We start from the raw sequence: 22,556 nt of genomic DNA, 5'->3' as shown, positions 1-22,556 counted from the left end.
TAACAATTCCTTTTCAGTAGTAGCATAATTTCTTTGAGCGGCATCAAGAGTTTTACCAGCATAATGAATAACATTCAATTTTTTGTTTACTCGCTGTCCAAGAACAGCGCCTACAGCAAAATCACTAGCATCACACATAATTTCAAATGGTAAGTTCCAATCAGGAGGTTCAACTATAGGAGCAGTTGTTAAGGCTTTCTTTAGAGTTTCAAAAGCTTCCTTACAATCGTCATCAAAAACAAAAGGTACATCTTTTTGAAGAAGATTAGTAAGAGGCTTTGAAATCTTGGAGAAATCTTTAATAAACCTCCTATAAAACCCAGCATGACCAAGAACACTACGAATACCTTTAACATCCCTAGGATAGGGCATCTTCTCAATTGCTTCAACTTTAGCTCTATCAACTTCAATACCTCTCTCGGAAATTTTATGCCCCAATACAATTCCTTCATTAACCATAAAGTGGCATTTCTCCCAATTAAGAACAAGGTTAGTTTCTTCACATCTCTGCAAAACTTTATCAAGGTTCCGCAAGCAATTATCAAAAGAATTCCCATAGACAGAAAAATCGTCCATGAATACCTCTACAATACTCTCACAAAAGCCATGAAAAATAGCAGACATGCATCTTTGAAAAGTAGCAGGAGCATTACATAAACCAAAATGCATACGTCTATAAGCATAAGTTCCATAAGGACAAGTGAAAGTGGTTTTCTCTTGATCCTTAGTTTTAACAGCAATTTGTGAAAATCCAGAATAAGCATCAAGAAAACAAAAATGAGTATTTTTAGATAACCTTTCTAACATTTGATCAATAAAAGGCAAAGGGTAATGATCTTTTTTAGTAACTTTATTAACTTTTTGATAATCAATGCACATTCTATACCCTACAACTACTCTTTGAGGTATGAGCTCATCATTATCATTAGGCACAACAGTCATTCCTCCTTTCTTAGGAACACAATGCACAGGACTAACCCATCTACTATCAGCAATAGGATATATAATACCAGCTTCAAGAAGTCTTAATACCTCATTTCTTACCACATCCTTCATCTTAGGAATTAGACGACGCTGAGGTTCAACAACAGGCTTCGCATCATCTTCCATATTAATGGCGTGTTGGCAAATAGAGGGAGAAATCCCCTTCAAGTCATCAAGAGTGTAGCCAATAGCTCCTCGGTGCTTCTTCAGTATTTCCAATAACCTTTCTTCTTCAAACTCTGAAAGCTTAGAACTAATAATAACAGGATATATTTTCTTATCATCAATATGAGCATATTTAAGATTATCAGGCAATGGTTTTAAATCAAAGACAGGATCTTCCTTTGGTGGCGGTGTTGTACCCAGATCTTCCACCGGTAAATCATGCTTAAGAATAGGTTGGCAAAGAAAAATTTCATCAAGCTCATCTCGTTCTTTCCTAAAAACTTCACTCTCGCTATTCTCCAAATGTTGCTGCAAGGGATTATTAGGAGCAAGAACAATAGATGCACACTGTTCAACTTTAAAATCATTATTAGGCAAATCAGCTTTATAAGGAGTTTTGGTAAATTTAGAGAAGTTAAACTCATAAGATTCACCAGCAAATTTAGTCAAAATTTTCTCTTTCTTGCAATCTATAATAGCTCCACAAGTATTTAGAAAAGGTCTACCAAAAATGATAGGACAATATTCACTAGCAGCAGAACCAAGTACCAAAAAGTCAGCAGGATATTTAATCTTACCACATAGAACTTCCACATCTCGAACAATACCAATTGGAGAAATAGTTTCTCTATTAGCCAGCTGAATAACCACATCAATATCTTCAAGTTCACAAGAACCAATTTCGTGCATAATCTCCGTGTAAAGCTCATAAGGAATAGCACTAATACTTGCACCCATATCACATAAACCATAATAACAATGATCACCAATTCTAACAGATAGCATAGGAACACTAGCTTGTTTGGATTTATTAGGATGTGAAACAATATTGGAAGCATCTTCACAGAAAATAATATGACCATCCTCCACATTTTCAGTCACAAGATCTTTAACTATTGCAACAAGAAAGTTCAACTTTTATTTGTTCTTGATTCTATAGGTTTCTTTTCACTTTTATGAACCGCACTATTTATAACAGAGTACTCCTTCATTTTAGCAGGGAAAGGAGTTTTTTCAATATAAGCTTCAGGAATAACATGATCAACAGTTTCAACTACAACGCATTTATTAATAGATGAATCAATTTTGTCTTTATACGGTTCATGATACTTATCAAAATTCTTCTTAGGCAATTCATAATGAGAGGCAAAAGCTTTATAAAGATTTGCAGCAACTTGAGAATCAAGACCATAAGTAGCACTCATATTACGAAATTTATCAGTATCCATAAAAGCTTCAATGCATTTATAATCATAATTTATACCTGATTCTCTATCTTTGTCGTTCTCCCATCCTTCAGTATTTTCCTGGATCCGATTGAGAAGGTCCCTTTTAAACTCTTCTTTGTTGCGCGTGAATGATCCAGAACAAGAAGTATCCAGCAAGGTCTTGTCTTCAAAAGAAAGTCTTGCATAGAAATTATCAACAATAATATTACCAGGAAGCTCATGAATGGGGCATTTGAGCATTAAAGACTTCAATCTCCCCCAAGCTTGGGCAATACTCTCTCCATCATGAGGCCAAAAATTATATATGCGGTTCCGATCCTTGTGAATTTCACTTGGAGGATAGAACTTAGAATAAAACCGGGGCACAATATCATTCCATTCAAGAGAATCCCCATTATCCAGTAATTTATACCAATGCGCCGCTTTACCAGACAACGATATAGAGAATAGTTTCTTCCTCACTTCATCCATAGCAATACCTGCACACTTGAATAAACCGCATAATTCATGTAAAAACAGTAAATGATCTCCAGGGTGGACAGTTCCATCCCCTGTATAACGGTTATCCACTACACGTTCAATAATTTTCATAGGTATTTTGTATGGTATCTCTTCCTCACCTGGCGCCTCATCCACTACCTTTGCAGTAGTAGCAGATTTTCCAAATAAAAACTCAAGAGATGATCTCTCCATAATGAATTATGGCAGCGAGTGAAATAAAATCAGCACAAACAAGAGAAGTTTCCCTTACCAATTCCACTTACCAATAGCGCTTCACTCCCCGGCAACGGCGCCAGAAAATAGTCTTGATGACCCACAAGTATAGGGGGTGTATCGTAGTATCTTCGATAAGTAAGAATGTCGATCCCAACGAGGAGCAGAAGGTGTTGACAAGCAGTTTCGATGAAGGATTCACTGTAAATGCTCACAGATAAGTATTCAGGGGGTTTTGATGTAACAGATGAATAAAGTACGAGTAAGTAAAGTGCGAGAGTAACAATTGCAGCGAGTGGCCCAATCCTTTTTAGCACAAAGGACAAGCCGGTTTGTTTACTTATAATGACCAAACGTTCTCGAGGCCACACGGGATTTTAGTCTAGTGCTTTCGCTACATACGGCTAATTAATCTTCATTGTTTTGATAAGTGTTGTGTGGGTGAACCTGTGCTAATGTACCGCCCTTCCTAGAACTAATACATACTTGTGATTATACCCCTTGCAAGCATCCGCAACTACAAGAAAGTAATTAAGATAAATCTAACCACAGCCTTAAACTCTGAGATCCTGCTATCCCTCCTGCATCGATATACCAACGGGGGCTTAGGTTTCTGTCACTCCGGCAACCCCGCAATTGGCAAACGAGTACAAGATGCATTCCCCTAGGCCCATAAAGGTGAAGTGTCGTGTAGTCGACGTTCACACGACACCACTAGAAGAATAACACCACAACTTAAATATCATAACATTGAATATTACTCAACCATACTTCACTACTAACATTTAGACTTCACCCATGTCCTCAAGAACTAAACGAACTACTCACAAGACATCATATGGAACATTATCAGAGGTGATATGATGATAAATAACAATCTGAACATAAACCTTGGTCCAACGGTTTCACTCAATAGCATCAATAACAAGTAGAAATCAATACCGGGAGAGTTTCCCCTATCAAACAATCAAGATCAAACCCAAATTGCTACATCGGTGACGATGTGCAGCGGTGGAGATGGCGGTGATGATGATGAAGATGATGATGATGGTGATGGAGATGATGTCCAACTTGATGGCGGTGACGATGGCGTCGATTTCCCCCTCCCGGAGGGAATTTCCCCGGCGGATCTCAGCCCGCCGGAGAGCTCTTTTCTCTCTGGTGTTCTCCGCCCCGCAGAGGCGGCTGTAACTCTTCGCGAGGTACCCTCTGGAGCTTAGGTTTTCGGGACGAAGGCATACGCGAAGAAAAGGAGGCGAGAGGGGGCTGTGGGCCCCCTCCTCATAGGGCGGCGCGGCCAGGCCCTGGGCCGCGCCGACCTATGGGGTGGGCCCACCTCGGGTCCCCTTAGCTCCCCCTCCTGGCTCACTTCGTCATCTGGAAAAATAGGATTTTTGGTATAATTTCCATCAACTGTTGATCTTCCGAAATATTGCATTAAGCGAGCGCTTTTTCCAGCGAGAATCCACAGCTCCGGTGCTCGATCCTCCAATAATCATGAAACATGCAAAATAGATGAAATAACATAAGTATTATGTTCAAATATGAAATATATCAATGAATAACAGCAAATTATGATATAAAATAGTGATGCAAATTGGACGTATCAGTATTTTGACGTGATAAAAAACATTTAAGCATTTAATTATGCACCTGGGCGAAAGGAGGATGCGAGACAAGCTCCAGAAGGTTTAGCGGACGTTGGTACAGGGAGGTTTGCCCATACCGAAGGCCCGTACGGTATGTCAAGATGACCGCCTCATCAAATACTCTCGCCTCCCGCAGAAGGATCAGAGATCAGAGACACACAACTCCACAGAATAGAGAAACACCGCCCCTAATCAGATATAGGGAAGAAATCTTGGAGAAAGCATCATCCGGGCTGCTACGCGGATCCTCGGAGGACAAGGCATCATCCCCTTGATCATCAACTACGGCATCACTAGTCCCATTCTCCTCCAACCATATTTATTACTATTGTGGATTTGTGTTCGAATTCATTCCACTCTTTTCATCCCCTCCATAAGATTATGATGATGTTATTGATTGCTTCCATGTGTAAGTAGTTCTCTTAGTTCTTGGGGAGATGGACAAACTCTAGCATGAATATGAGATGAATCTAAGATGATTTATGATTTTAAGTATTAATGTGTGTTAGTTCTCTCTCTCTTGATATCATATGTTGTGCACCATGGCTTGCTGATGGCGCTCTTCCTCGTCGCGGCCTTCCAATGGGTGGAGCTAGATGCGGCGTTGACGACCTCTACCAACTGCTTCATAAATAAGGCATGTGGTCTCGGGAGCAGCGATTCCCTCGCCTTTGTCTTCTTCTCTGGCCGTCCATGGCGGTGAGGGGAGAAGAAACCGTGTGCGAGCTCCGGGAGTTCATGCTTGGCAGGGACGGAAGCTTCTGCTGCGACGGCGACAAGCTATACCACAGTGGTCCATAGCAGGCCATTGATCTTCGATGCCAAAGGAAGGCATCTACAGACTCCATGTGAGCGTCTTTTCAACCTCCAACAACGGTGGCCCCTACTCGATGGTGTGACGGCTTCGCCCTCTTCTTCTCAAGTGGTGTAGTCCCCGGTGAGGAGACGATTGTCGACGGTGGCTGCCATCTCAGATCTTTGGTAGTGAGGCATAAGGACTTGATTTCTTTTTCAGGAATCTTTATGAGGACTCCTGTGTGTGTTTCAAGGGCATGTTTATAATTTTTTTACTTCTCTTGAGCCCCCTCTTGTAATTTGTACCACCTCCTGGAAGGGCATGTTTGTAATTTTTTTACTTCTCTTGAGCCCCCTCTTGTAATTTGTACCACCTCCTGGAGTTAACGCAGCATCTTTGTCCTTCGGGACCTTTCCCGTTCAAAAAAAAGGCCAATGAAATCTACCATTTGTTTGCACAATCGGTAAATCTCTCGTAGCCTTTGACCTACTCCAGCACCAAGCGCACTAAATGGTTTGATCTACCACTGGACTAATGACTTCATGTCAGAGTATCACCTAAGACTTCTTATAAGAGCAAGGCTTCCCCATACAAATGATGAATGGCTCGGCCCTCGTTTTACTTCCCTGTCTTCGAATTATGTACTCACATTTTGCACATTGTTTGCCATACACTAGTATTTGGATTTGATAGGTGTAGGCATAGAAGACACCAGGAATTACAAGAAAAACACTGAAATTACTACACGTGCTACTAAGATTGAACCAAGGCTATGCTCTCCCTCTAGCTCTGCTTTGGTTAGACTGCTGCTGTGCCCTGCTTCTTGTCTTCCTTTGACCATCGTGCCCACAAGCCCAAGGAACAGCGGTGTTCTTTCCTTTCTTGGCATGAAGGGAATGGCGACTATCTTTCCTTTCTTGGCTGGGATGGAAAGGCAAGGACTGGAAGTTTGTGTGCATTAGCAATAACGTGGCAGCATAGTCGCTCCTTGACTCGGGAGAAACTGCTGTAGCAGCGCAGGTGCCGCAGGTAGCGTAGCCCGAGGTGAGCAAAGGTCTCTAATTTTTTTGCTACTCGGGGGGTAAGAAGCCTCCAAGCAATTCAATAGATAATAATTTAGTGTGTGCAATGAGCGAGCGGGCACTAGCACTCGAACTCAAGAACTCACGGGTAGCACAGGAATCAGCACCCGGCAACCATCCGGGCTATGCCTCGGTTCACCAAGAAAGTTCTAATTCTTCTATAAATTCATATGAATTTCTTACTGCAAAGGTCTCTAATTCACGGAACGTTTTCCACCTGGTTTGTGCAAGTGTAAGGAACCCTTCACAAAAACATGACCCTATGCAAAAAAACCATATCATATGGCCACAACAATCAGTTAATCAGCAATCCACATGCGTGACTTTAAAAGGCCGGGGAAACATGTATTCGTCCCTGAAACTGCCTTCGTAAACAAATTCAGTGAATGTCTTTAACCCCCGAAAACGTTTTGCTCATATGATAATTCTATAATAATCCAAAGTAGCATCACCACAGATTGGTGATTGCCAGTTGCCACGTAGCAACCTTACCACTCGTGCTGGCGTCTATTGCAAGCTCAAAACTGAAGTACACCGCACACTTACGAGAGCTCAGCAATCACATCTGATGCTTTCAAGACGATGTAGTTTGTCCCGTCAGCACCCTTGAACTCACCACCCGCATACTTGGAGTACAGAACGGTGCTGCCCGCTGACACCAACAGTGGCTGCCTCGTGCCTTCATCATCGAGACGACCCGGACCAACAGCTACGACCTGCAATTATAGGTGAATTTTCTTAAACGCCTGTTAGTTCAGCCCACACCTCCTGCCTAAAGGCAATAAACTTACTGTTCCAATGGATGGCTTCTCCTTGGTTGTCTCGGTGAGGATAAGGCCACCATCAGTCTTATCTGAAGCCTCAGCAACCTAGCACAGACGCAAGGCCGATAAGAATTGTTAACTAACGACCAAGGCCGAATCAAATTTCCTTACATCCACTATTGTTTGATGACAAATATAAATACCTTGATCAGAACCCGGTCGTTGAGAGGCTTCATGTCTTTGACGTCATCAGACTCAAGAATACCAATGATGTCATCCTCTTTCATAATGAGATGCTTGGAGTTATTATATTCGACCTCAGTCCCAGCATACTTGGAATATACAACTTGAGATCCGGTCTACATCAAAACAGACATATTATTATATTTTCTACCGAACCACAGGAAACAGCACACTTGCATTGATAATGATCATCAACACCTTCATCAGACTGAACCCCAAAATAAAAAGCAGCAGAATTTATAAAATGTGAATGGTACAACGAGCTGAAGCTGTATTCCTGCATCAAGCTTGGGCTCTGCTACAACAATTTTACTTTATTACTTGATTAGAGCTAGGTTATCACTAGGCAAACCAAACTGGAAATCAAACACGAGCTACAACTTAGTAACCATATACAAGAATGAAAATACTATCAGAAAATAACCAAATACTAATATATCCTGATGCGGGAATTCATGTTGAGTCGAAACCAGTACTAGGATTAACAGAAAAACATGGTTACGTATACATCACTATCAATATCACCAACCTGGTCTTCCATTGCACACATTCCAAGCAAAGAAGCTGATGGGAGGACAAATACCACTACTCAGGAATGTACATTCTAAGACATTTATTGCCCTTCAGTTAGAACAAATACTAGTGTTCTGTGCATCTCACCCAGTTCTACAAGATTACAGACTAAGGCAGACACGACGCAAGGTTCCATAATCCACGCATAATGCATACAGCAATATTACTAACTAGCACGAATATTACAATTGCAATAGTTAACTCACAGTCCAATATGAACTTGATTTTTTTCCATAAACATGGTTCAAACTTTTATTACCCTTGAGTTATAAGATAAACTAGCTGGTGTCAACTGAACAGGCAATGTATGGTATCAAAGCCAAAGGTCCTGAACTCCTGATATAAAGACCTGGCTTTTGGACAAAAAATTGCAGTCCAGTTTATAGTCCATTTCATAGGCTTGATGTAATCTGGAAGTAGGGGATGCTGCACCTCTAAACTTCTTGCGTTTCCATCTGGTCTGTTATCATTGGTTTCTTGAACCTTAACTACACCTATAGACTAAACTAACACATTTCTTCACCTAGTCACCATGAAGTGGCTGCATCTTAGTTTCTTCGAGAAGTTAGATAAATGTCATTTCAGCCATCATAAACAAATAAATATGCTTTGAAATAGCAGAACCATAGAACCAGCCCTCTTGTTACCTTATAGAGTAGTTAGTGTGAATATAAATAGACTCATGCGGGAAAATACTATCAGGAAATAACCAAATACTAATATATCCTCATGCGGGAATTCAAGTCGAGTCGAAACCAGTACTACCAACTAACAAAAAAACATGGTTATGTATATATCACTACCAATATCACCCATGGGCAGATCCAGCGCATTGTCAATGGGGGCAACTGCCCCCACTCAATTTTCACTCATCTTGTAGTTAGTTAAGATAAAGAATAATTTGTCCCCACTTGGCAAAGATATTTACACCACTTAACACATTTTTGCCCCCACAAAAAAATAATCATGGGTCCGCCCTGATATCACCAACCTGGCCTTCCATTACACACATTCCAAGCAGAGAAGCTGATGAGAGAGGACAAATGCCACTACTCAGGAATGTATATTCTAAAACATTTATTGCCCTTTGATTAGAACAAATACTAGTGTTCTGTGCATCTCACCCAGTTCTACAAGATTACAGACTAAGGCGGACCGCAGACACAGCGCAAGGTTCCATAATCCAAGGACAAGCATCGCACACAGCAATAGTACTAAGCAGCACCAACATTACCATTGCAATAGTTAACTCACAATGCAATATGAACTTGATTTTTTTTAATAATCATTGTTCAAATTTTCATTAGCCTTGAGTTTTAGGATAAACTAGCTGGTGTATTCAACTGAACAGGTCCTGTATGGTATCAAAACCAAAGGTCCTGAGCTCCTGATATAAAGACCTGGCTTTTGGGCCAAAAAATTGCAATCTAGTTATAGTCCATTTCATAGGCTTGATGTAACCTGGAAGTATGGGTTGCATAATGTTTACCTCTAACTTCGTGCTTTTCCAACTGGTCTGTTATCGTTGGTTTCTTGAACCTTAACTACACCTATAGACTAAACTAACACATTTCTTCACCTAGTCACCATGAAGTGGCTGCATCTTAGTTTCTTCGAGAACTTAGATAAATGCCATTTCAGCCATCATAAACAAATTAAATACTTCAAAATTGCAGAACCATGGAAACATATCTCTTGTTACCCTATAGGATAGTTATTGTGAATATAAATAGACTCATTGTGCAGACCGATTCAACCAAATCAGCAAGCCACGTCCTAATGTGACATGTTAGTACAAGTGCCAAGTACATAACACTTGATTATGGTCTTGTTGGCCACGCAATACACCTTGCTTTTAACTTAGTTGGCTACAAGCCCATGGCACCTATGTCACCATATCCACTTCTATTAACAACACACAACAGAGTAAGAAATTTGTTAAGAAGTACAAATAAATGCACCATCCAAAGCGAGAAGAAGACTTACCGGTATGCTGACCTCCACCTTCTTATCCCCAATAGTTCTGCCCCCTCCAACAGCAACAATCTCGCCTCCCTGAGGCTTAGATTGCGCAGATGATGGAAGCAAGATCCCACCCATGGTCTTCTCCTCAGCTACACCGAGCTTTACGAGCACTCTGTCTCCCAGAGGCTTGAGTGAGGTATACTGCAGTTGTGGCCAAAAATCGTAACTAACTGTTGCAAACTGTAAATAAGCGCTCCGTGAGCGTACTACATTGCACTGCCATAGTTATTAACCTTTGGTGTGACGACCGTGGCAGCCTTGACAACAAGGCTACCAGACAAGCGCCTTGACGAGCCCACCCTGAGTGCCGATGTCTGAGACAGGCGCAGACTGTTGTTGTTGAAGGCCACCGCAGCGACCCCGGCACCGGACAGCTGCACCGACGACATTCTCGACTGTTTGCTGACCAACTATCTGTTGAATTAGAGATGACAAAATTTAGTGAACAGGCACATCCAACTGAATTAGTCAATCCCATTTCAGTCTGTTCAAATATGAACACAAACACACAAGAACAAAAATAGTATGGAGGGTGGAAACTGTAGAGAGATTCAGTGTGGTAAATCGGGGCAGGTCAACCACTCCACCAAGGCATCGGTAGAACAAGGCAATACTTCACCGTGTTCGCGCACAGCCACAATCCCTTAATTGAGCCCTGGAAGAGCACTAAATCTCACCCCAAATCCAGAAACCTAGCACCTAAACAGCCTAGAAATAGAATAAATCGGAGATACAGCTAACCAGATTACCCCCAAAATTACCCCAAACTTCCCGGTCCACCAAATCCAACGCCTAGCGAGCGAGAATCGAATACTAAGAAGCAGTGACTACCTTCTCTTCAAAGCTCGCCTCCGGTAGGGAATCCGGCTGCCGTGCGCGAGAGGGGAGGAGGAAGAGATAAACCCTATGAAAGCGGAGAGCAGCGGCGAAAGTGCTAGACCTACAGCCAAAGCCCACACCGCTTTATCCCCACCCTAATCCTGCTCCGATTTTACGAAAAGGACCTGCCAGTTCGGAGGTTTTGTGGGTATATCCGTCTGGAGCGGGGCAAAGATTGTTCAGGAATGTTGCAGTGGCCGGACTGCCTAGAAACAGGTTGGAGACCACAAATAAATGCAATTTTCAGTCTTCGGAAAACGCAATTTTGAGAGCGTGTACGAGTGATAATCATTTTTGTTTGAGATATGGTACAATATGAAGCACTGACATCTATGGCACGAGATCTGTTGATCCCCGTCTAGGTAAGTGCATTTTTTCGATAAAGGACGGCTTATTACTCGAAGTATGAAGTATTACATCTAGCTTCTGCATAGCTAAGATGCACACAGTCATTTATGAATCCAGTATCCAAACAAAAACTAGTACATAAAGGATAAAGGAAAAAAACCAACTAGTTGACAGCTTCATTGGCTTCCATCCTACGGCTATGGTGCCATGGGCGTACCCAGCGGGGGGGCCGGGGGGGGGGGGGGGGGGCGTGGCCCACCCAGAGTTTCTGAAATTTTTTTGATACCCTCTGTAAAAAAGGCCCGATCTGGTTGAGTCACAGACCGAGGTCACACACACGACTCAATCGACGGCGATGCGATTCCCCGCCGCCCCTCTGTCGCTCTCTGCCGTCCGGTGGCCGCCGTCCGCCCGTCGCTGCCGGCTTCCCCCTTTCTCGCCTTCCCGGACTCCCTCTGCACGCGCTCAAGAAGAAGCAGGCTTGCCGACGCTGAATTGCCGGCATGGGCTCGGCCACCGCGGCGCCGGCCGCCAATGTTGCGCTCCAGAAGTCCCCGGCTCTTCCCGCCGGCCGTAGCGTTGCGCTCCAGCAGTCCAGTGTCCAGTTCTAGCAGGTCCGCGTCCGCGCCCATGCTCCCTGTTGTATTGCGATGTGTGTGCGCTAAGTGAACTTTGTTGGTGCAGTCAGCGGCAAGTGGGCGCTGGAGATGCTAGACTCGGTATGTATCGACACATCTCCCACGTATTCTTATGTATAGTCGATTCCATCTTTTTCTTTGGACGATCCAACCTATTTTGTTGACCTGGTGCAACCGAAATATCCTTCTATTTTTGTAGCCTCTAGAATAATGATTTGAGTTAGAGTACTTCTGTAAAAGTGACAAGCCATTTTCTATTTTACTACAATACAGTTATACCTGATAATCTAGTGGATTAATACTATGCCTCCGACAACCTCAGCGGGACGGATGGAGTATATGTTTGAATGTTTCAGTTGTGCAGAAATAAAGAGAAATAGCCCATGCTATATTCTATCGTATAAGACTCTTTTTTACTTTTTGAACTATTTGTATTGCAATCGTGCACATTTGATATATGTATTGAACTTCAATTTTGACAATCAATTTATCTTATATATTCTTTATTTGGCGCAAACTGTTCTTCACAATTTAGGAGGTGCAAAAAAAAAAAATTGGAGGTGTGCCCCCTCTCCAATTCTTTCCTGCGTCCGCCATGGTGCCACCCATGTTGGGTAATAAAGTCCTTGGTCGTATTCTTCAAACGTGTAGACACCTCCATAAATAGATCTCGGTCCTCGAAGCATTGAAGCAGTGATCATGAACGGAGCATAGCTGTACACTTGTAGATAACCTGCATGATAGAGGAATTTTTGTCATTAAAAATCTTATTGTTTCTACACAGCCAAAGCGACCATACAACTGCAATCGCTCTCACTCGGATAATCGTTTTATACCTTGAGTCCACCCCATTTAACCAATTACCAAATATATTGGTTATACTAGGGTGGATACAGGGTAGAACCTATTTGAATGATTGACCATATAGACCGAGCAATCCGACAGTTGAAAAAAAGGTGTTCTATTGTCTCCTTCGTGATAGAACACACATTTCTTGCAACTATGCCAGTTGCGTTTTACAAGGTTATCTTTAGCAAGAATCACACAACGACAAAGATACCAAGCAAACACCTTCGTTTTTAATGGTAACTTCATCTTCCAGATGGATTTATTATTTAAAATCAGTTGGATAGGAATGCAAAGGGCTTTATACATTGAGGCTACCGAGAATACATCATTCTTGGTAAGACTCCAACAGAAATCATCAGACCCCGTAGATAACTATATTGAATCTAACCGCTGAAGCAGTTCGTTCCAAGAGTTAAAGCGGGGACCAATAAGATCACGTCTGAACGTTACCGAGGGTGGAGAAGATTCGATCACCTTCTGCAAGGTGTCTTCGCGGAGAGTCTAGGAAAGTGCATATGTGAGTATGATGAATGATCGTTTATGATCGACGGTCCATGAGATGATAAGAACAATAGCGAAATTCTAGATTACAGGGATCGTGGACGTGTTATAAGCTATCCGAATGATGGAAGTGATGGAGATTATCGAGTTTCATGTAACTACTAGTAGTACTAATCAGTTCATCACTGTATACAAACATCTCTTTCAGTATATGCATCCTGTTCTAAGAAGAAAAGGTATTCATGTGAAACAAAGTAAGAATGCAGATACATACTTAGTCCAAATTATTAATATGAGTAGCTGATCAACGTCCTATGCCATGAGACCGGAAGCATAACTAGCAAATGATAATCCTGCATTTGCGAGTTGCATAAAACATAGAAATAAAATATGAAACAGCATGAGAAGCAATTAAAACTAAGCAAATATTTACTGTATGTTGCTGCAGGCTCATGTACACCGTGGAGAGAACAAAAAAAACATGCAGTATTTCTTTGAGCACTGGAACAAGTTTCTGTTGCCAATACAACTTTTTTACTTCAGTACCGGCACTATTACATTGGGATGTACAAAAAAACACATATTTACGGTCAGATAGTTCAACAATTTGTAAGATCCACAATGACTGGAAATCCCAGGTGAAGAAAGGTGGCTTGAGAAATTTTTTTTTTTTTTTTTTTTTTTTTTTTTTTGAGGAACACAGTACAAACGCAGACGCTCACATACACGCGCATACACTCACCCCTATGAACGCACACACGCACACCCTACCCCTATGAGCACCTCCAGAAGACTGAGCCGGCGGATTAGATCTTGAAATTGACGAAGTCACCACAGGCGCCTCGCTGTCGACGGGAACGTCGCCTCCCACTGAATGAATATTCCGCCTTTATGAGACACACAGATGTCAAACCTGGGGTTTGAACTCTGGTGGGCTGGGGATACAACCATCCTCCTAACCACCCAACCTCAGGTTGGTTCTCGTGGCTTGAGAAATTTTTGAAGCATTTCCGAATTAATCTGGTCAATGTTGATAAGTCAGCCAAATTTTAGTGGGAATAGGATGTCCAGAGCTCCCAAATAAGGCGGTTCATCTTCCGCTAGAAGCATTCTGATCAATTTGTCAGCGAGTTGACTCTAGGTCTAACCTTAGAATAACACTAGTTGTATTAGATCCTTAAAGCTCTATGTATCCTTTAAACAATCAATGGTAAGAAGCATATTCATTTGTATTCACATGATTAGCCTCTCCAAGCATTTGCATCATCAGATGCACTACAAGCTTGTGTCTGTGGAGGGATGCCACCAAGGTCACCATCCAAACTCATTTGTTGTACTTCAACACATGATAGTATTTTGATGCTCTTCACACAGCTCACAAACTCCCTGCAGACAAAAGTTTTGGAATTATGAGGATTGAGGGGCTAACAGTGGATCGAGATAATGGAAAAGAAAAACTTACTCCCAGGGGTCATCACCAACAAGGAGGATGTCATTCTCATGATCAACATAGACTAGCTTCCAGTCCATTCTGTAGGGATCTTCAAGCTGCCCTTGAATACCGAACATGCATGCAAGATCATGCCGAAGTTCATCATAATTTGTATACCGTGTGATATCAATAGATCTCCCCACAGATCCACGCTTTTGAACCTTCAAAATAAGATAGTATGGCACATGACAAAATTAGTGCTGATTGGGGGTAAATAGTGGTCACATGATACTTGGATTGCTAGATTCAGAGTTTGGCGCATCCAAAAACTGGAACAAGACAATGATGCTCCAGGAATAAGGATTAAGCTCATGACCAAAATAGAAATATATGTGAAGAAAATAAAACAAATCCTACTTGGATGGAACACTTAAATTTTCCATTATCAGTCTATAAACATTGTCACCATTGACTAGTGGGTCTTTTTGCCCATATCCCTATATGATACCTCCCTTGGTCCTATTTAAAGAACCTTTTATTAACCCAATGGGTTGACAAAATTAAATATTAGTTAAAACAAAACTTCAGCTATTTCTACCATAAACCTCTATCTGGAATCAAGTAAACTTCAAGTTAATAAAGAGGCATGTAAGATGAATTGTGGTGTGCCAAGGGTGCACAAAATATATATTTCTCAGAAGTGGTATTTTACATTTCGAGATTGTGCATGTGTAGATATTCGTAACAAAGAAATTCTCAAAGTAAACAGTACCAACCTTAGTGAAAGTTCTCATCCTCTGTGTTTGATTATTCCACAATCCTTGGCTTGGTATTCCACCATCATTAACAGCAATATCACCTGAACATCCAGGCTTGAAGGACATGTCAGGAACACCAAATGACTGGGAACTGAATGCAGCAGAGGATAGCTCATTCTCAACCTCCCTGTGATCCCTTTGTTCAGAAGGCAAATTGCAAATACCTTTTCCTGAAGCCATCCCTCTTGATAATAGGGCATCTGGCATCAACGAGTCCTCATTTTCCGCAATAAGGAAGTTATCTCTTGGATCAACTTGAGCATTGCTATCCAAACAAACTGGGGGAAAAGAAAAGCCTTCTCGTGGGCTCTCATCTAAACAAAAGGAGGTGGCAGACGATGCATCAAGTTGATCTGAAACTGGGTATCGATTGGGTACAGGGGTTGATTCTTTGCTACCCTGCATATCATTCTTGTTTCGATTGTCTGACTTGCTTTGGATTTCCTGAAGTAAGTTTTCAATATGTGGTGATGTTGTCATGTCAGTTAAATTTCTGCTCCCTTGGTGTGCTCTGCTCAACGAATTCATTGGAGAAATACGGCTGGCTGAAGGAGCGGTTGAGCTTGATGGATCCTCACTCTCGGCAAGCGCCGAGTGAGACCTTACAAGCTGCTGGGGCGTCAAAGATCCTGTGATATGGTTTGAAGGTGTTTGTTGTGATTGTTTGAACTGACCCATAGCATCAGAGCCACCTAACTGATGTTGCAATATTTGTTGTTGGAGAAATTCCTGATTTTTCTGAGACAACTGCTGAATCAACTGGGACTGTTGTTGCGGGTTCAGCTGAGATAACATATTTTGTTGTTGGATCTTTTGGAGCAGCTGGAGCTGCATTTCTGGTTGTGATAGTTGTTGTAATTGCTGTTGCTGACTCTGTAGGAGGGCTTGCTGATATTCTGCTGCTTGCTGGACCTGTGGAGTCTGGGTTAAAGCTTGCTGCTGCATAGAACCTGGAGTTGGTAAACCTGGAAATCCTGGGCGCTGGGTAGGTGACCGGGGTAACCCCAACTGCTGTAGCTGAGATGAAGATGGTTGGAAAATCTGGCTCAACAGTTGTGCTTGTGAAATAGCCTGTCCACCTTGGGGCTGTTGTTCTCTCAGCTTATGTTGCTCCATTGACTGCATGCTTGCAGCAGTATTCAACTGCTGCTGTCGTTGGAGTTGTTCTTGCTGCTGCTGTGGCTGTGAGTGTTGCCGTTGGAGATGTTCTTGCTGCTGCTGCGGCAGCGGCAGCGGCACAGACTGTTGTCGTTGGAGATGTTCTTGCTGCTGCTGGAGGTGAATAGCATTCTGCTGCAACAGCTGGGCTTGCTGTTGCTGAACCACAGAACTTTGCTGTGATTGCTGGACCTGCTGCTGTGATAGTTGGTGAGACTGCTGTTGATGTTGAGCCATTACAGAGTGATCCATTTTTGAACCAACCTGTAAGTTGGGCAAACCAATATTTTGGCCTTGTATATTAAATCTTCTTGTTGGGTCTTCATTGCCAGTGCCCATCCCATCCTGCATAGCCATCCCACTGGAGGTCAAGTACGGGGATTGCACAGCTGAAGCACCAGCTGGTAGCATCTGCGGATTCTGCTGCATAGCCATCCATTGGACTAGGTTCAAGCCAGGAAATAATTGACTTTGGACATCTTTTAGGGCGAAGTCATCAGCAAGCCAAGGCATGGCTCTTTTGAATGCACTCTCAACCTCGCTTTCATCATCTGCATGTTTTATTAAGTTTATAAGTTATACAATGACTAAAGAAACCTTCCTAAAAATGCTTAAAACAAGCAAGTGCTTCACAGTTTTTACTGATCACATTTTTTTTGCGGGTAATACTGATCACATGTTTATATACAAGTAAAGGGCAACCATATATTAAAAATACTATTAATAATAGTTCTTAGGCTGACATTAAAATCAAACAAATAATCTACAGTTGTTGCTGTTAATTCATGAGCAAAATAATAGCAAGAAGCAGCCATTTTACATTTCTATGAAACTTGCGTTTGGAATGTCCTTAATACCAGTATAATGAATGATTAAAGTCCAACATGCCAAAATCATGAGACTACCCACTTATTGCACTATTTCAATAAGAAGAAGTATCTGCACCTGGCATTCCTGGCTGCTTAGGAAGTTTTGGCCTGTAAAAAGGTGGTGGACAGATATAAAATGGCGTGGCAACTGGTTCGATCTCCCATATTGAAACACGGGTGCGCCTCTCTGATGCAGTTGATTCATCCCAGCCAACCTATCTTGGAAAAACGAGATCAAGTCAGGTGGAAAAAAAACCATCTGATATCTGGAACATAATCTTAAAAATATCATTTACACTTGGTGTCAGGTTGATCTCATCTATAATATTTGTTCAGTGTCTGAGTTGACTTGTGTAAATGCAAACTGACTAACAGATGAAGATATTTTCTTACTAAACACGGCTGAATGAAATGAATGTGACAACACTGTGGAATCAGAAAATGAAACCAATAGCACACCTGAAGGTTTCGCCAATGAGAATTCTTCCACCGAACTTGATCCAAGTCACCAATACCTGTGATTGTTCCCATATACCTTCGGACCCCTGAATCCTCAGTCTCGAACAGCATCCTGAACCGCATCCCAAGAGAAACTTGTGTATACAAAGCCTTGTTATATTTTGCTAAAGGAATGACAAATTCCGATGGGCTCGCCCTATTCAAAAGAGAATGTTATGAGTTTGCTGCGCTGAATGCCACAAAGAGTGCATGTGGGATGTCAAGTAACAACAAAACTACCTTGGATTGTAGAAAATTGTAAAGGGACTACTGTTTGCGGCGGCGTGGGCTGCTGCAGCTAGAATACCAATGTGCATACTGTCGCTTGATAAAACTGATGATGATAGAGCTGGTTGGGGTCTGATAGAACGGCGTATGCCTAAGAGAAGCTGAGATTTTTCGTCCCTGTAAAAGAAGTTTAGGACCCATGTTTTGTGTAGTTACTCACAGAAATCCTGAGAATTTAATTTCTAAATTTGATGATGCTACCTTATAAACAGAACTGAGTCACCAGCTGATAGCCTTTTTGTACTGACGAAGACACTCCAACCAGTTGTCAAAAGGTGCCTCTTTGGTTGACCTGCATGTGCAGGAAAGTAGGAGGGATAAGTACTTCTTGATTGGTCAGACACCATGTCCCAGTACAAGGACTTCATTAAGAGTTCCAAGAAAGAAAGAAAATGCTAATATGGCGTGTCTGGTAAAAATGTAAATAAATAAAAATAATACCGTGGAAATCAACTACAAAGTTTGACAGATAAAACTTGAAAAAATTTCAGGATAAGTAGTAGAGAGCATATTTTTCCAATACAAAATTAAAATAAAATTTGATCGCATTTCGTGATAAAAAAAGGCAAATAGTTGACACCATTTCAGCAAATATTCGTCTTTTTCAGATGCAGGAAGTGCAATTAAGTTTAATCTGGAAATGTTTGGAGGTATAGAAATATTCCCCTACATGTGGTAAATTTGAGTATGTTTAGACTCTTATAAGTTGTGTGAAAACTTCACCAAATCAACCTTTCCACCGGATAATCTACCCACTAAAGAGTTAAGCACAAGTAATGGGTCCACACAAAAACTGTGGCAGTGAACCATCCTTGCATATCAATTTATATTGATGTATCACACTAAGTGTGTGTAAAGATATTCTCTGAGTAATTGGCATTACCTCGAAAAATGTGTCGAAATTTCCATGAGATGTCATGAAGATCCTTGGCCATGATCTCTTGGGCTGGTGGTTGCATCGAAAAGTCCTATCGAACATGTTACCCTGGTAAGGCAGGTATTTACTGAATCTGATAAATTCATAATTCCATGCAAATTATTTCAAGGCCATGAAGGAACTCTGCATACTAGTGGAGGAAATATCTTTTCCGCTGCGCGACGTGGCACCGAGAATCCTCCATGAGTGCTTGTGTCGCTCGCCGTCAGCGTCTTGCAAAAGAATTCCACTGGCTGCTTGTTTTGCTTCAGACCCAGCTCTGATGCCAGCATTGCGTCTCGATCATACTGAAGTTGCATGCGGAGGTGTTATTTTTTTACTTCTAGAAAAAAGGTGTATATAGCACGGAAACCACAAAGGCCTGTTACATACTTTGCTAACAGGTTGAAGCGTCATCTGAGCATAAACTTCATCAGTTTCAGAATCTGCCTGCGCAAAAAAAGCATTTTTTCCAATCATCAGTAAAATGGGAAAAGAGAAAGAACACAAAAAAGGAAGGCTACAACTACAGTAAAGAAGGGGAGACCCAAAATCCACATACCAGCAAGGTGAGGCTCAGAAGCTTGCAGATGAGCTTAGATGGAAGAGACGGGTAATTGGGGATGATGTCCACCTCCTTGTGCATCGAAGCGGCAACCTGCCCAAGAAGTAGCAGAAAAGAACAGGGGAGATTTTCAGAAACTAGTCATGATTTGGCACAGTTCCTACGGTTATAACAGACAAATGACGCACCTGCTCGCTGTGGCCCTGTGGAAAGTACACGACGAGGCTGCCCACCGGCGGCATGGCCGACAGCGGCCCAGCGCAAGCGTGCCATAGCTCCGAGTTGATTGCCTTCTTCTCCCCTGCATTGCAAACGCACGCCCGGTTATTGCTACAGAATATGCTGTCATGGGAAGGTGATGTAGTAGTACAACAGTACAGGAATTCGCTGCAGTTAGTGGCAACCAACCGCTGCAACCAACTCGGAATGCACGCTACAGCAATGGCGATGGGCCACGGATGAGGTTGGCAAACGCTTAAGCTGATTGGGCAAGAAAAGATCCTCACCCTCCGGCGGGCCGGGCGACGCGCCGGCCGATCCCTGGTCCTTCATCCCGGTGACGGTGATGGCGAGATCCGGATCCGAATCTCAGCTCCGGATACGCGAATATCCACCTCCCGTTCCCCTTTTATCCAGTAGATAGTAGCTACTGGTACTGCTAGCTCGGAAGGCGCCCCAGCCTTTCCGGCTAAAGTGGGCAGCACGAGGCGGCGGCGGCGAGTATAAAATTCGCGATCAGTGGAGGAGGGAGGCGAGGCGAGCGCTCCCCGCAAAGCGAGCGAGGCGGCGCGCGCGAATCCTCCTCGCTGCCCGCCACGCCGTCGCCGTCGTCGTGCGCAGTCGACAACAGCTCGCCCGCGGTGCCTCCGCTCGTCCAACACGCACGCCCCGGAGCTTAGCTTCCGACGAGCATCCGCGACCGCGGTAGGAGTGGTTTGTCGCCTTTGGCGACCGGCGATGCGCTCCGAGCACCGGCAAAAGCGCGGTGGTGGGGGCGCGGGTGCTCGTTCTTGGCCGGGACCGTTGGGGAGGAGGCGGGTGAGAGACAAGCGGGGAGGGGTGAAGGTGGTGAGATGCGGAGGAGGGAGACAAGGGGGTTTAAAAAATGGGAGGGGACGGCGCGCGGGGCGGGCGCTGGCAGCTCGTGCGGCGCGCGGCAGCGGCCGCACCTCGCGGTGAAAAAAGAATGGCTTTGCCGAGCCGGGCGTCGCGGCAGGTTGCGGGAGGGAGCAGGCACGGGCGGGGCGCGTGGGCGCGACGGCGACGCGGTGCCGGCAAGGTAACGGCGGCGGACGGCGACGGGTGGGGATTCGTTCCTTGTCGGCTTGCCCGGTTCGGCTAGTGTGCGGTGTCTCGGGGCTGCCGCGACGGCGACGCGGCCCGTGCGTTCTCGGGGGTCGCCGCCGTGTTCCTGACGTGGTGGTGGAAGGCGGTGACGGCGGGTGCGCGAGAGCGGCAAGCTATAGGGTGCGCACGACGGAGGCGTGAGCATGCGTGGCGGTGCACGGAACGGACGCCGGAGATGAGTGCTGCGGTAGGTGTCTTCGAGTCGGTTCAGTTGGTGACAGGGCCAGGAAACGGTATGACCCAACCAGGAAGTGAATGAAGACAAAAAAGAGCCAGCTGAACTAAAAATAGCTGCGCACCTACACTGCGTGAGCAAAAAGATGTGGTACTCTTTCCGTCCATAAAAAAATATCCTATGCTATGCGTGAAAACATACTATTTAAATTTCTCTAAATTTATATAGTGTCTAAACAATAGTGTCTACTTATATTTAACTTTAGATGAATATATAAAACATCTTTTTATGAAGAGAGGTAGTACTAACAGATTTGTAAAGATGGAACAAGAGCTAAAGTAAGACCTTTTGCTCTCTCCAATGCTACAACTGTCACTGATTCAGTATAATCCGTTGGAGGAAGTACTTTTTAATAAATACATGTATCTTAGCGCGTTTAAGTCTTTAGGTTCACTTATTATTCTGGTCTTTTGGTCTGCATCTAATTTATTTTAAAATATTTTAGAGGGAGTAGAATACATATGATCTAGATGCATTTTAGTTTATAGATTCACTTCATTTGGCCCCAACTTCACATCTTGCTTGTCCAACATAGCCTCCACATGGTGTTGCCCCTTTCATCCCTCTATTTGTTGTTGGAGGAGAAGGATGAAACCATCTTCTCAATGGTGGCATCAAAGCCGACCAACGAGGACGCCCCATTCTTCTTGGCTTTGGCCTTCTTGTTGCCAATTGGGAGATCAGCCGAGGCCACCGAGGAGGGGAGTGGTCCATCCTCCGCATTGTCCCATTTCTTCACACCTTGAAGCTTTTGGAAGCAATGCATGAACGGGAAGTATGTGTGCTCATTGTCCTTCTTGTACGCCTTGATCGAGCGCGTCGAACATCTAGCAAAGAAGATGGCAATGCATTGACATGTGTGCAAGACGAGAGAGGCACTAAAATAGTCCACCATGGTCGTGCCACTCTCCTTCCTCGCCGTGACCTTCTCATAGTGGTCATGAAATTTGTTGCACGCCACCTTGATTATCCTACACCGATGCGACAGGGC

The 22,556-nt window shown here is 43.3% G+C and overlaps 2 protein-coding genes across 2 annotated transcripts; both read right to left on the bottom strand.

Moving 5' to 3' along the window:
- Positions 1-6,882: 6,882 nt before the first annotated feature.
- LOC127317846 (20 kDa chaperonin, chloroplastic) lies at positions 6,883-11,208 on the bottom strand. The gene is made up of 6 exons (XM_051348444.2): positions 11,056-11,208; positions 10,458-10,638; positions 10,186-10,365; positions 7,587-7,742; positions 7,411-7,488; positions 6,883-7,335 (listed from the first exon to the last, which is right to left on the bottom strand). The coding sequence occupies exons 2-6, from the start codon at positions 10,611-10,613 to the stop codon at positions 7,162-7,164; spliced, it is 744 nt and encodes a 247-aa protein (XP_051204404.1). The 5' UTR covers positions 10,614-10,638; positions 11,056-11,208; the 3' UTR covers positions 6,883-7,161.
- Positions 11,209-14,452: 3,244 nt separating this feature from the next.
- LOC127317845 (auxin response factor 16) lies at positions 14,453-21,523 on the bottom strand. Its single transcript, XM_051348442.2, has 13 exons — positions 20,490-21,523; positions 20,172-20,284; positions 19,981-20,076; positions 19,812-19,868; positions 19,571-19,726; positions 19,386-19,470; positions 18,704-18,794; positions 18,455-18,619; positions 18,176-18,371; positions 17,793-17,931; positions 15,648-17,398; positions 14,902-15,092; positions 14,453-14,825 (listed from the first exon to the last, which is right to left on the bottom strand). Exons 1-13 carry the CDS (start codon positions 20,533-20,535, stop codon positions 14,681-14,683), a joined length of 3,231 nt encoding a protein of 1,076 aa, XP_051204402.1. The 5' UTR covers positions 20,536-21,523; the 3' UTR covers positions 14,453-14,680.
- Positions 21,524-22,556: the final 1,033 nt, after the last annotated feature.

This window comes from Lolium perenne, chromosome 7 (assembly GCF_019359855.2).
Source record: "Lolium perenne isolate Kyuss_39 chromosome 7, Kyuss_2.0, whole genome shotgun sequence".
NCBI classification, from domain to species: Eukaryota; Viridiplantae; Streptophyta; class Magnoliopsida; order Poales; family Poaceae; genus Lolium; species Lolium perenne.
This window is presented reverse-complemented; position numbering and strand designations above follow the sequence as displayed.

Bases quoted from the DNA above. Each gene is read 5' to 3' on its own strand.
- LOC127317846 (XM_051348444.2), bottom strand. From the start codon at position 10,613: ATGTCGTCGGTGCAGCTGTCCGGTGCCGGGGTCGCTGCGGTGGCCTTC. The intron at 10,366-10,457 runs GTTAATAACTAT...CCACAACTGCAG, and splicing joins CCACGGTCGTCACACCAAAG to TATACCTCACTCAAGCCTCT. The intron at 7,489-7,586 runs GTATTTATATTT...CGTCTGTGCTAG, and splicing joins ACGACCGGGTTCTGATCAAG to GTTGCTGAGGCTTCAGATAA.
- LOC127317845 (XM_051348442.2), bottom strand. From the start codon at position 20,535: ATGAAGGACCAGGGATCGGCCGGCGCGTCGCCCGGCCCGCCGGAGG. The intron at 19,727-19,811 runs GTATGTAACAGG...ATGCAACTTCAG, and splicing joins CGCTTCAACCTGTTAGCAAA to TATGATCGAGACGCAATGCT. The intron at 19,471-19,570 runs GTATGCAGAGTT...CATGTTCGATAG, and splicing joins AAAAGATATTTCCTCCACTA to GACTTTTCGATGCAACCACC.